Genomic DNA, 13,321 nt, shown 5'->3' with positions numbered 1-13,321 from the left:
GGGATCAGAGAAGGAAGGCATCGGTGAAGCAGGAGGCAGGGCTTCTGGGCAAGGCTGGCAGCTGGGGAAAGTGCCCAGGACAGACATCTTGGGTAGGGATCAGGGAGGGGGTTGGTGTCATTTGGGAGAATAGTTGTCAAAGGGAAGGAGCAGGACTTTCTCTTTGATCCTGGAGTTGGTGGGGAGCTACTGGATCTATTGAATGTGGTTTGTGATGGGAGCTGACCTGCGCTGTTGCTGAAGTCCAGGTGGGAGGGGCATGGCTGGGCTGGAGGGTGGTGGGCGAATCCCAGCTATTCCACCCGTAGAATTGAGAAGACTTGAAAACTGATTGGATGATGGTGGTGAAAAGAGGATAAGGGGTAGAAGATGCCACCTTGGATGTGGGCCTCAGTGACTGGGTCTGGGGTCTTTGACAGTAATGCTGGTCTTTCATTTTTGAAGACCTCGACCTCAGCCTTTGACGGTAACAGGGAGGTGAAGGAACAGGAGAGGTTTGGGGGGGAAAGAAGTAAATCCTGCTTTGGATAGGATGAATTAAAGTTTAACTTGGAGAAAATGTGAGACAGAAAGTGGGGGAGAGGTTAAGGCTGTGGGAGAAAAGAGGAGGGACCCAGGAGGGACCCCGGAGCCCCGGGGGACACCCGCATGGGCCTGAGAACCGGAGAAGAGCCCGTCAACCAGGAGGGACACGGGTTCGCAGGTGGTGAGGGGCGAACCGAGGTCTGGAGGAAGGACAGGCCGCAAGCCTGCTCGTGAAGTAGAGGCAAGGAGTGGCGAGGGTTAGCCCCAAGAAGGGCAAGCAAGGACCCTGGCACACGGCTCAAGTGAGGGGGCAGAGGTGATGCATTTTTCTTAAATACCTCCTATAGGCCAGGCGTGGAGGAGACAGAAAAGGGGACTCCTGAGGCAGAAGTGGAGGGGGGCAGGGGGTCCTGAGGAGGTTCCAGTTGCTGGCTGCTGGGAGGATGAAGAGGCTCCTGGGGCCTGAGACAGCCGGGGGGATGGTGGGATCCCTGGAGACATAATTGTGCCTCTCTGCAGCTCCTACCGCATGCATTTCTCCTCGGATCCCCTGGCCCTTCTGGGCTGGCAGGCTGGAGAGGTGGGCATGGACCAGGGGCCACTGCCGCCTCTGAGCCCCGGGGGGCAGGGGGCAGGGGCAGGCCCGCCCTCCCAGGTGGGCAGCCTGCACACTGGGCCCTTGTGCTGCCCGCCTGCTGGGCCGGGCCCGGGGGCCCGGGGGCGCAGGGCGGGTGCTGGCAGCCGCTGTTTGTCTGCTCGGGCCGGGCGGCCCTGGCTCTGGCTGCCTTCTCATTGGCCCAGCCCCGGGGGGCGGGCGCCGACCAGAGTGTCCCGGGCCCTCGCCCAATGTGGTTGGACTCGTTTTCAGACGGGAGGAGGGAGGGAGCCGCCATCTGGGGCCCCGGAGGAGCCTTCCGCCCCACGGGCTCGCTGGGGACCATGGTGGGAGACCACTGTAACCTCCCCGGAGACCGAGCCGGCCTCAGCCCGCCCCCCAAGGCCGGCCTCAGCTGCAAGATGGTCCTGCAGGCAGTGGGCAAGGTGCTCAGGTACCAGGCGCCTGCCCTGGGGGTGGGGGCATGGGCCCAGCTGGCAATCGTCTGTGAGCTGGTGCCCTGGGGAGGGCCAGGGTGGGGGGGGTGTGTGTGTGTGAGTGCGGTGTAGGGGCAGAGTGTGTGTGTGGTGTATGTGTGTGTGTGAGAGAGAGTTGTGGGGGTGCGTGTAGTGGGGCAGAGTGCGTGTGTAGTGTATGTGTGTGTGAGAGAGTTGTGGGGGTGCATGTAGTGGGGCAGAGTGCGTGTGTGGTGTATGTGTGTGAGAGAGTTGTGGGGGTGCGTGTAGTGGGGCAGAGTGCGTGTGTGGTGTATGTGTGTGTGTGAGAGAGTTGTGGGGGTGTGTGTAGTGGGGCAGAGTGCGTGTGTGGTGTATGTGTGTGTGAGAGTTGTGGGGGTGCGTGTAGTGGGGCAGAGTGCGTGTGTGGTGTATGTGTGTGAGAGAGTTGTGGGGGTGCGTGTAGTGGGGCAGAGTGTGTGTGTGGTGTATGTGTGTGTGTGTGAGAGTTGTGGGGGTGCGTGTAGTGGGGCAGAGTGCGTGTGTGGTGTATGTGTGTGTGAGAGTTGTGGGGGTGCGTGTAGTGGGGCAGAGTGCGTGTGTGGTGTATGTGTGTGAGAGAGTTGTGGGGGTGCGTGTAGTGGGGCAGAGTGTGTGTGTGGTGTATGTGTGTGTGTGAGAGAGTTGTGGGGGTGTGTGTAGTGGGGCAGAGTGCGTGTGTGGTGTATGTGTGTGTGAGAGTTGTGGGGGTGCGTGTAGTGGGGCAGAGTGCGTGTGTGGTGTATGTGTGTGTGAGAGTTGTGGGGGTGCGTGTAGTGGGGCAGAGTGCGTGTGTGGTGTATGTGTGTGTGAGAGTTGTGGGGGTGCGTGTAGTGGGGCAGAGTGCGTGTGTGGTGTATGTGTGTGTGAGAGTTGTGGGGGTGCGTGTAGTGGGGCAGAGTGCGTGTGTGGTGTATGTGTGTGTGAGAGTTGTGGGGGTGCGTGTAGTGGGGCAGAGTGCGTGTGTGGTGTATGTGTATGTGAGAGAGACAGAAGGAGTGTGTGTATGTGTATGTGTGTGTGTGTGAGTGAAGAGAGGTGTGGAGGCTGCGTGTGGGGTGTGTGTGTGTGTGTGTGTGTGTGTGTGTGTGTGTGTGTGTGAGAGAGAGAGGGCGTGTGAAATGTGTGTGTGCCCAGTGAGGGCGTGTGAGTGGGGGGAGATCAGAGGACAGCCCCGGGCGGGGGCTTCTGTGCTTTAGGGAAACTCCATTCCTCTGGGTGACTCAACCTGCGGCTGCCGCTGGGGCGGGAAGGGGTGGGGTGTGAGGGGGCTGGCCTCCCTGACGGCGGCTTAGGGGAAGGGGGGGGCGACCAGGAGACCCCGAGACTCGGGGCCGGTGGTACTGGCTTCCCCCCCAAGACACACAAACACGTCGAGGAGCTTGTTGGGACTTGTTGCCACCGTGACCTTGCTCTTGGGTGTCTGTGCGCCTGTGGGTGCACACGCCCACACCCTTGTGGTGTGTCTGCACGTGGGAGGGGGTGTGCAGGTGTACACACATGTGCACTCACCTTTGTGCCCCTGGCCACCCCCCACAAGGCTCCCTTAGCCCCTCCCCCTGCCCCCAGACCCCGGGTGGCAGAAGTCTCTCCAGTGTCACCCACATAAATCAGGCTTCCTCGATTGTTGGGGGACAGGGAGCGTTCCTGCCTCAGGGGCCTCCCCGCCCCTCCAGGAGAGGCTCCTCACTGGAGGTGAGCTCCCCTTCGCATCCCCCCTCCCCCCATGTAGCCAGTCAGGCCTTACACGGCTCCTGTCCCGGAGAAGTCGGTCCCTCTGAGCTGATGCTCCATCTGTTCCCCAAAGGAGCAGGCCTGGACGTCAGCTCTCTGGGGAGCTCCAGCCAGGAGGGGCTTCCTCTGGAGCCAGACCTAGAACTCCCAGCTTAGCCCCAAGTCTTGGGAAACTGCCCAGAGCTTCCCAGGTACCCCTGATAGCAGAGCTGCGGTGACCAGGGAACCCCGCTGCCCCTAGAACAGGCGCTGTTCTCTCTCTGGGGTCTGCCCGGTCCCCTCAGACAGTGGTCACTCAGCCACCCGGGCCGCTCTCGGTTTCTCTTAGGACCAGTTCATCTTCTGGGGTCCTTTTTGGGGGGGTGCAGTCTGTTACTCACCAAGGGCCCCCGGTGAGGTCTCCCGGGCCCCGAGTCCTGCCGGCAGCCAGTGGGTTGAAAAACTGATCTTGGGTTTTGGAGAAGTTTGCTTGGGAAAACCAGGCATCTTCCCTCTTCTCTGCTTTGGCTTGCAACTGTCCTAGATTTCCTGAGCTCAGATTTCCAGGTTTTCTGAGGTTGCCGGTGGCCCTTCTTCATCTGCTTGATTTCCCTGGAGAAGGTTCGGCTCTCCTCCAGGAGCCAATGCCGCCGTCCCCGAGGGTTGGGCTCTCTTTGGGGAATCTTGGGGTGATGCCTTGCAGGAGCTGCCCCAGATGCTCTCCTGCATGATGGACAAGAGCGCAGCCCCGGGGCATCTTGGAGAGTCCCTGTCACTGGGCATGTGTTCTGAGAGGGGGGATCCCCTGTGGAGTAGTGCTCCTTGAGAGAAGTGTCTCCTGAAGTGTTGCTGTGGAGAGGCCCACCTAGTTTGGGGGGGGGGTTCTTTTTCAGGTATTACTAAGTTCTAGGTTATTTTTTTCCTGATAAATACCTTCCTTCAGATACCTGTTCTCCAGTGACTGTCTCTGGGCAGACTTTTCCCGGTCTCCCCAAGTCCAGGCAAGGTCATGAGGCTGCAGTCTGAGCCTGGGCACCTCTCTCTGACCACCCTCCTTCCTGGCTTCCTTCAGGACTCAGCACCTATCAGAAGCCCTTCTCTTCAAGGTCTGGGCGGATCTTGTGTGGGCCTCTGAGAATGGGACAGATGGGACCCTCGAGGCTGGACTGTCCCCAGAGGACAAGTCCCCCTTGGCCAGACTTGACCGACCACAGTTTGATGGAGCCGGCTGCTCCGCCTCTCAGCTTTCTGAGTATGATATTTGTCCTAAATCTTCACCGTCAAACCATTTCCCATCCAGACCTTGTGCTGCCGTTGGCCACCATCTCTTTCCACCACCCAGGGAAGCCAGTGTTTCTCTATGCTGTGACCACTGATAAACATTGGCTAGTCCCGGGGGTGGACGATTGTAGCCTGTGACCACGTCCATTCTTTCATCCCAGTTTTCATGGTCATTGGATGCCATTCCCCTCATGGTGATTCTTCCAGTTCCGTACAGGTGTTGTTCTGCAGTCAGTGGTCTGACTTGCATGGCCCCCTGAATCTGGAGTGGCTCTCCTGATGGATCTGGTCACTTCGTGTTTCTTTACCTATAATCCCCTGTGGCTTTGGGGATGGGCTTTGGCTCCATCTGATGTTTTTCTCAAAGCAGCTCTGGAAGAGGCTGAGTGAACTGAGACTGAGGACCCCTGGGCTTCAGGGAGATCAGAACCGAGGGTTCTCACCTCTCCCAGAGCCAGTCCCTGGAGTCTGTTTGGCAGGGAGAGGGCAACACTGGATGGACAGATGGACCAGCTAGAGCCCTGGCCCTTTGGGGACAAGGCAGCTGGGATGGCTTTGACTTTTCTGGGGGTTGGTTCACCCCAACCCTTGCTGATACCAGAAACTTTCTTTGGTTGTATCTGCATCCTGAGGGCCTAAAGCAGAAGGGTGCTTCCAAAATGCACTTGTGATCCACTCAGACCTCCGCATCTCTTTATCCCCTTGGGCCCTCGGGAAGTTGGCTTTTCAGCCATAGTTGGACTGAAATTCCCATTCCTTCTGCTGTTCTCTTCCTTTTCCCTGCTCCCTCCCCCCCCCAAATAGCAGCTAGTTCCTGAGGAGCCTTTTGGGCTCTGTGCCACCTTCCTGAAGACTGCTGGGGTGAGGGGAGCCAGGCCAGCCTCATCTGCTGACTGTGTTCCAAAGGTCAGGACCTTGGGGTCTGTGGCCAGAACCAGGTGACTGGGGGGGATCACCTCATGCCTCGATGCCTCTGTTTCCCCATCTGTAAAATAAAGGGGCGATCGCTTCCACACCTGGGGTTGTTGTGGGCATCAAGTGCCCTAGAAATGGCCAATGTGGCCAGCCCAGGCTTTTCCTCCTCAGGTTTGTCTCTGGCATTGCCATGACCCCTTTTACTGGAGCAGCTTCTGCCTGGCTTCCTCTCCCACAGTGGTCACCCTGCCCTCAGAAAGGACCTGTGGACTAGATCCTTTGTATTTCCTTTGCACTGGCATCTGTGCCCACAAGAGAGTGGGCATTAACAGGGTAAGGCTGGTGTATCCTGAGAACCTCACTCCTTTGCCAGGTCTTTCAGAGGCTGATTCTTAGGGACTGCAGCCCTAGCCTGTTATCCATTCAGTAGGGCAGTTATTAGGCTCTTGCCTAATAAGATTGGCAGAGCACTTTACTTGATCCTCACAACCACCCTGGGAGTTGGGCACCATCATCCATCTCCCTTTACAGAAGAGGAAATTGAGCCAGGCAGGGTGCCCCAGCTGATAAAGAGGGTCTGAGACAGGATCCAGCTGCTGTGCTCTGGAGCACTGCAGAACTTTTTTTGGGGGGGTGAGGATGGACAACCTTGGAAGGAGCCAGGGTTCTCCAGACCAGGGTGATACCCCCTTCGGGGCCATTCTGGTCTGGGCTGTGCCTCAAAATGGTGTCTTGGTAGCCCTTCTGTGAAGAGATTGGACTGGAGGATGGGGATGTGATCTGTGGACTTATACGCAGGATGTTGGTGCCTTTGCGGGAGAAATGGGGAGAAGGAATCGGGTGACGGATTGTGCTGACAGGCAGGAGGATAGATGGTTCCAAGTGGTGGTGAGCCCGTGTGCCTGGGAAAATGGCACTTGCCCTAGAAACAGGGCCTTGGTTTGAGGGGTTGGAGATGCCCCTGGATGTGCTGGTGTTAGGGGGTCAAGGCCAGATGCCTTTTGTAGTGATTGTTGAACTTGGGGGCATTGATGAGTTAGACCCTGGGACCGAGATTCCCGGAGACTTGTGAACAAGTCCCCTGCAAGAGGAGCTGATTGGAAGAGACCCTGGTTGCCCTCTGCTTCTGCTTCAGAGCCTTGGAATTTGAAAAGGGAAAAGTCATTCCATCTGTGCCCCACCCCCAGACCCTGAGCAACTGACCCAGGAGTCCACGGAGCCAGAGGTGGGGTTGTCTGGGCCATCCTTCCGCCATACCGGGGTATGCAGGCAATGCTGGCCCTCCCTGCCCACACTCCATCTCCACCATCCCGATGGGGCTCAGGCACCCCCTCCTTTACGAACCCTGTGTATCCTAGCCTCAGTGAAGGGACAAATGAATGAATGATGGATGACAAAGCACTTGGGTGCTAAAGTGGAGGAGTGGAGGCAGCTCCTGCAGGCTCAGGGGGAGCTGGGGAGGACCCAGACCTGGAGGCGGCCTGGCCATGTATGAAGGGGACACAAACCAGGCTGCCCTGGAAGGGAAGCTGCTTAGAGACCCACTCTACCGTGGAGGAGTTTAAGGCAACATCACTTGCCCTGCATCCCACAGCCCATCTGAAGTTGGATTTGAACTTGGATCATCCTGACTCCAGACACATCTCTGCCTAACTAAGCCCTGGTTGGTCAGGCCTCTCACCACATCGACAGTGTAGACACCTTGCCTGGCTGTCTGTCTGTCCCTTTATGGATCCAGAGAATTCTGAGCCCCCTCCTTGAGTCGAGGAGGGGGCTGTGCCCCCCCATCAGGAATGGTCTAGCGGAGCTTTGAAAGAAGCTGGGGGTTCAGAGACATGGAGGGGAGGGATAGAACGTCAGAATTCATGAAAGGGTGGGATGGGCTAAGGGGCTGTGCCCACTCCTGACTGACAGAGTTGGTGCCCAGTCAGCCTGCCTCCTGCCCCCCACTGTGCCGTCCAGGTCTCCAGAGCTGAGGGACTTGCCAAGGACCACACAGATCCGAGGCCACATGTCTGAACCCAGAGGAGAGACTCTGATCCTGCCTCTCCACCTTTTTCCATCCCAGGCATGGGAAAGGACCCGAGGCTTTGTCCTGTTCTGTCCTGCTTTTGAGGCCCTGGGACCCTCCGTTGCCTCCTCTTTTCTTCCCTCGGGCCTTACCCTAGTCTGCTGACACCCACCCCCTTAATGCTTTGTCCTTTGTGCAGTTCTCTCTGCTCAAACCCCTACTGGCAACAGCCTGGGCACTGGGGGCAGGACCTGAACCCAGCTCTTCATTCATGCCCTTAGGCAGCTGGTGTTGGAGGGCAGGTCTTCCAGAGATGTGCTGTTCTCCCTCCCCCCCCTCCCCTTGAACAATGCAGCTTTTACCATCTTGCTGCCAAGTCATCTTGGGTTGGGTCACGGTGGGTGGGGTTGGACAGGACTGGGCCTGCATTCGATCCAGTCCTTAAAAGGGAGAGGAAATGATGGCCTTCTCCCCGGGGAGTAACCGGCATGCTCTGGGTCCTGGGACAGGCCTGTGCCGGGGCTGCCACCAGTGAGGATGCCTGGCAGTGAGTCAGGCCTTTGACAGTGGTAAACAGAGGGGATCCTGGAGAGGGAGCCGTCATCTGTCCTTTGCTGGAACTCGACCCCCTTTAGGTGCATGGGAAGACGGGTGGTGATGCCTGTGGGGGCTGCAGAGCTTGGGGGCCTGCCGCCTGCCATTGGGGTGCTGTGCAAGCCCGGGCTGCCAGCACTCCTTATGAGGACAGAAGCCTGGCTTTTCTGGCTGAACTCCAGCCTGCTCCCGCCCGTGGCTTCACTTCCAGCCTTCTGGGGCTAGGCAGGACAAGCCTCCTCCTCTGACCACCTCTGGGAAACATGAAGGCTTTCTTCCTCCAGAGATGGTGTTGTCTCAGAGTTTCCCGTGAATGCGCCCCCCCCCCCCCGTAAGTGGGCCAGCAGCCCCCTGCTCTCTCTGTCAGGTGCCAGACTAGGACCAGGCCACCCAAGCCCTGCTGTTCTGTTTTCCCTTTTTTTTTAAATTCATTTTTATTTTGCTTTCAGCTTTAGATTTTTTCCCTTCCTCTCTCCCTTCACTACCCCCCCAAGTGAAAAGGCAAGAAAAAATTCATCACAAATATAAAGTCATGCAAAGCAAAGGTCTACATGAGCCATGTCTCAGAGAAAATGCCAAACCAACCCAAGCAGGAATGGCGGCAGCTCAGCCTCAGGGATCCTCACGTGTCCATCGGTCCATTTGTCCGTGTCAGTGGTCATTCCACTGTGGGAGATTTCTCTTTCTGCCTCTTCCTGGTGGATGCTGCTGGTGGGCGGTACTGGCGGCTTCTGGACATTCTGCAGCTCCTGAAGTCGGTCCTTGTTTGACTCGTTTGAGTTGGTGCCGTGCTTCTCCAAGCAGCCTGGCGGTATATCCTGCCCAGAAGGGGGCTTGCTTTGTTTCCTTGCCCCCCTCCACTCCTGTTCCTCCCCACGATCCTTTAATTCTCCATCTTGTCTCGGTGCCACTGGGGCCACTTCTGCTCTGTCTTGATGAGGAATGGTGACAGGGACCCCTCAGTTTCCTCGTACCTGGCCCCCCTCAGGAACAGCTGCTCTTGGTTTTAGACAGAGAGCGCTTAACACTGGGAGCTCCATTCATTCCTATGGTTTCTGGTATTTTTTAATAAGAATGAATCTTGTATTTTGTCAAAAGACTTTCTGAATCTATGGATATAATAACATGATTTTGTTTTGATTGACACGGTCAGTTCTGCCCATTGGTTCCTGGCCACCCAACATTCCTGGGACAAAGCCTGGTCAGAGTCTGTGCACTCCTTGCTGGTATTTTCTTTTTACATATACATACACACACACACACACACACACACACACACACACACACACACACATATATACATATTATATATACATACATACATGTATATATATATATATATATATCTTTTAATATTCATCAGGGAAATGGGTCTGCAGTTTTCCCTTTCTGTCTTGCTTTCCCTGGCCAAAGCCTCAAAACCACATTTGTTCCATAGAAGGGTGAGATTTCCCTCCTTTCCTGTTTTTTCCCACAGTTGGTGTCTTACTGAAATCCATCGTTCTTTCGGTTGGAGGATTTGCACGTATCCCACTGGTCCTTGGGGCTCTTTTCTAGGAGCGCATTTGGGGCTGGTCGTTGCTGCTTTCCCTTCCTAAGAGACAAGTGGTGGGGGCTCCTGGGGGCAAGGGGGCGTACTTACGAAAGGATGGGACCATGTGCTGGGAGGCTGCTTTGACTTGGGGGGCTTTCTGCCATCCAGTGGGGGATTCCAACGACCATGGGCGAGCAAGATCAAGTCGGGATCAAGTAGGGGAGGTGCCAAGGAGGAGGATGAGGAGATGAGGGAGCATGTGGCAGGGGCCGCGGCCAGGGTCCTCGGATCACAGAGCAAATGCAGGAATCCAGGTTTTAGAGGGGGCTTTGGAAGCCAAACTGAGGACTTTGTGTTTGATCCTGCAAAGGCCCAGTAGACTTGGGGACCAGGGGAACCTGCCCTTTAAAGACTTACCTGGCAGTCAACGGGAGATGGGACCGAGGCAGGCAGAGCCACTGAGGGGAGGGGGTGAAGGCCAGGTCAGAGCAGGGAGGGGTCGAGAAGGGGAAAGTAGAGACCCCAGCCTTGGAAAGGGGGAGCAAGGCCTGGGGATGGAGCACCTGAATAAATCACACCTCGGTTACATAATCTTTTCCAGCCTGCTTTTCAGGAATGTTTGTTTTCCTGCAAGGCAGAAGTCTCTTTGCTCAGAGGAAGGAAGGTCCATCTTTATCTTTATCCCTCCCTCTCCGTGCCCCCTTCTCTCTCATTCTCTCTTCTCTCCCTCCTACTTCCCCTCCTCCTCCCTCTCTTCTTGCTCCTTCCCCTCCCCTCCTCCTCCTCCCTCTCTTCCTCCTCCTCTTCCTTCTCTCCTCCTCCTCCTCTTCTGTCTCCCCTGTCCCCTCCCCTGGTTCTTCAGTGACCATGCCCAACTCCCCCCCACCATAGGCAGACAAGGAATTTTGACCCACTTCCCTTACCCCCCTTGGAGCCCATACGTAGACTCTTGAGCATGGCAAGGGTCCATAGTCTAGACTAGGCTGTGTAGACGGTGTGGATGTTAGGTCAGCTAAAGGATACTGAGTGGGCATCTGTTGGAGGGGGTGCAGTTGGAGGTCCAGGATGTCAGGTGTTTCTGCTTGTCATTGAGAGAGGGAAGGTCACCTGGCTTGGGGTCAAGGCTATTTGAGGGGTCCCATGGTCCTTCCCGTTGCCAAGGCTGCTCCTTTGGGAGAGACTCTCAGAATTCAAGACAAAGCAGCTTGGGACATTTGAGTGGGTGGGAAGGCCATGGAAGGGGGCCTGGCAGTGACCAGTTGTGTGCCTCAGGTCAGCTCTTCAGGGGCCAGTGAGGGATCCCCGCGGGGTGGTAGGACCTTTGTCTCTGCCAGCAGATGGCCAGCACGTCCCCAGCTGGGGGCCCTTCCTAGTCCTTTCCTCTCAGCAAGACTTCAAGGACTTTTCCCAGGGATCCTTCAGTTCCTCCTAACCCTGAGAAAAAGGATAGGGATGGTCATGCAATGGTCATGGAACAGCCAAAATAGTGCAAGAGTATTTGGAAGGAGAGGGAGACGCTGGTCCAGTGGCCTGGGTGTGCTTAGGGTGCATCCCCGCAGCTGGACCCTTCAGGGTGATGTCATCGGGTGCAGCGGGGGGAGTCGTTCGGGCAGGTTGGGCAGTCCCAGGATGGGTCCTCATTGGAGTCACGAGAGAGAAGGCCGTGGGGTCACAGTGAGCTCCTGAAGGATGGGAAAGCTGTCATTTCAATTGGAAGCAGCTCTTAATGAGAAGATATGTGTCTGGTGTGTGTGTGTGTGGGGAGTATATGCGTGTGTGTCTGGTGTGTGTCTGTGGATGTTTGTGTCTGTGTGTGTGTGTGTGTCTGTGTCTAGTGTGTGTCCGATGGGAGTCTGCGTGTGTCTAGTGTGTGTGTGTCTGGTATGTGCCTGTGTCGTGTGTGTCTAGTTGTATCTGTATCTGGTGGGTGTGTGTCTGGTGTGTGTATCTGTGGGGGGGGGTGTCTGTATGTGCATGCACGTGCATCTTTGGGCAGCTAATGGTAGAGTAGACTGGAACTAGAGTCAGGAAGACTTGAATTCAAATCCTCAAGATGCTTCCCAGCTGGGAGACCCTGAACAAGTCACTTTACCCTGCCTGCCTCAGTTTCCTCATCTGTAAAGTGAGCTGGAGAAGGAATGTCCAGCCCCCAGTACCTCTGCCCAGAGAGCCCCAGTGGGGCTTGACAGGCAGAAGCCATGTTCAGTGGCTGGACCACCAGCCTGTCTCTGTCTCAGTGATTTTCAGCAGTTCCATCAGACTTGCCGGTGCTGCTTTTTCCTTTCCCCCTCTGGACCCTGCCCAGCCTTTACTGTTTTCCCAATCAAGTCACTCCCCTAAATTTGAGGGCAATGACTGAGTGTGAGTCTTGGCCCCCTAAAACATGGGTTGGGGTCCCAGCCCTATCACCAGTATCCATCCGATCTCGTCCTTCTGCTGTAGACTGGAGCAATGTGGTTGGCCAGTGATCCCCATGTCTCCCTTTACTTTGGACCCAGACTAGAGACGTGGTCAGACCCCCACTTTGGGGCCCTTGGAATCCAGCCTGGGTACCTACCCCATGTCCGAGGCCCCCATGAACTGGGGCTGACCACCTGACCCCAGACACAACAGGGACAGAATCTGGACATGAGTCCAGAACCAGGATTTGAGGGAGAAGGGAAAAGGATCCCCACAGGAGCAGAAAGAGATTCGAATCTGGCTTCCAGGGGCAGGAGCCCCGGCAGACTGAAAGCATGGTTTCCAAGGGGAAAATGAGGGGGCTCTGAAAATGAGGAAGACTTGATGCTTCCTTGGAAACCAGATGAAAAATGAGAACGGAAGCAAAAGAATTGATTGTAAATTGCAGCCGATGTGGAAAGCCATCAAGTGGAGACGCCTGCCGGCGAGAGCCCCGGTTCCTAAAATGGCTGGGCCCCAGTGTCAGGAGTCAGAGGTGACCTGCCCCAAGGAAGAGCTCCACCCACTCCCAGCCAAAATCCAGAACATTTCCCCCCAAGGGCTGAGGAGGACCCAGCGCCAGGACCCCCGAGACCCAGCAGGGAAGGCACCTGTAACAATGCCCAGCATACAGTAGGCATTTAATATATGCTTTTTTCTTCCCTCTTGAGAACAAGGGTTCCTACCTGACACAAAAGACCCTAAGGGGGTGAATTGGTTTATTTGGAGGGTCAGAGGAACAACACCAGATGAAGGCCAGAGGAAGCTGGGGATAGAGGCTGGTATTTCTCCTGAAATTGGCTTGTGGACTCCCGGTCATGAAGGGAGTGCCAGGACCAAGACTGGAGCCTGGGCTGGGCTGGGCTGGACGCACTCTAAAGTGAGGCCATGGACGGTCCTGACCCTCGGCAGTGGGGCCCCTTCCCCCACCCTGAGTCCCCCCCAGCACATTGGGAGCTGGTGGGTTCAGCCCCTCCCTGACTCTGCTGCCTGCGAGTTGTCGAGCCCCTAGCAGAGTGCGTGGGCCTCGCCAGCCACTGGGGGCCTGCCTCACCCAAGGGTTGGAGCCCCTGCCCTGCCCGCTGTCCCCTCCCCCTCCTATGCCCACACGGCCCAGATTGTCCAGGGGCTCCATGGAGACTGGGCTGGGGCTGACCCCCCACCACTGAAAAGATCCCCAAGCACAATCACCACAGCCAGCCCAAGGCTGTCATGTTCCT

The 13,321-nt window shown here is 56.6% G+C and overlaps 1 protein-coding gene across 2 annotated transcripts in view; it reads left to right on the top strand.

Annotated features, from left to right (window-relative positions):
• The window catches only part of MOB2 (MOB kinase activator 2), an 84,128-nt gene that overhangs the window by 58,018 nt on the left and 12,789 nt on the right, over positions 1–13,321 (top strand). Inside the window, exon 1 of one of the 2 annotated variants that reach the window (XM_074230779.1) lies at positions 1,440–1,574. The exons of the other annotated variant lie outside the window; for it this stretch is intronic. Coding sequence (XP_074086880.1) covers positions 1,465–1,574 — 110 coding nt within the window. The 5' untranslated portion in view covers positions 1,440–1,464. Of the gene's footprint in view, positions 1–1,439; positions 1,575–13,321 lie in introns of those variants that run through there. 2 annotated transcript variants of the gene reach the window in all.

Source organism: Macrotis lagotis, chromosome 3 (assembly GCF_037893015.1).
Source record: "Macrotis lagotis isolate mMagLag1 chromosome 3, bilby.v1.9.chrom.fasta, whole genome shotgun sequence".
In the NCBI taxonomy this organism is placed as follows: domain Eukaryota; kingdom Metazoa; phylum Chordata; class Mammalia; order Peramelemorphia; family Peramelidae; genus Macrotis; species Macrotis lagotis.
This window is presented reverse-complemented; position numbering and strand designations above follow the sequence as displayed.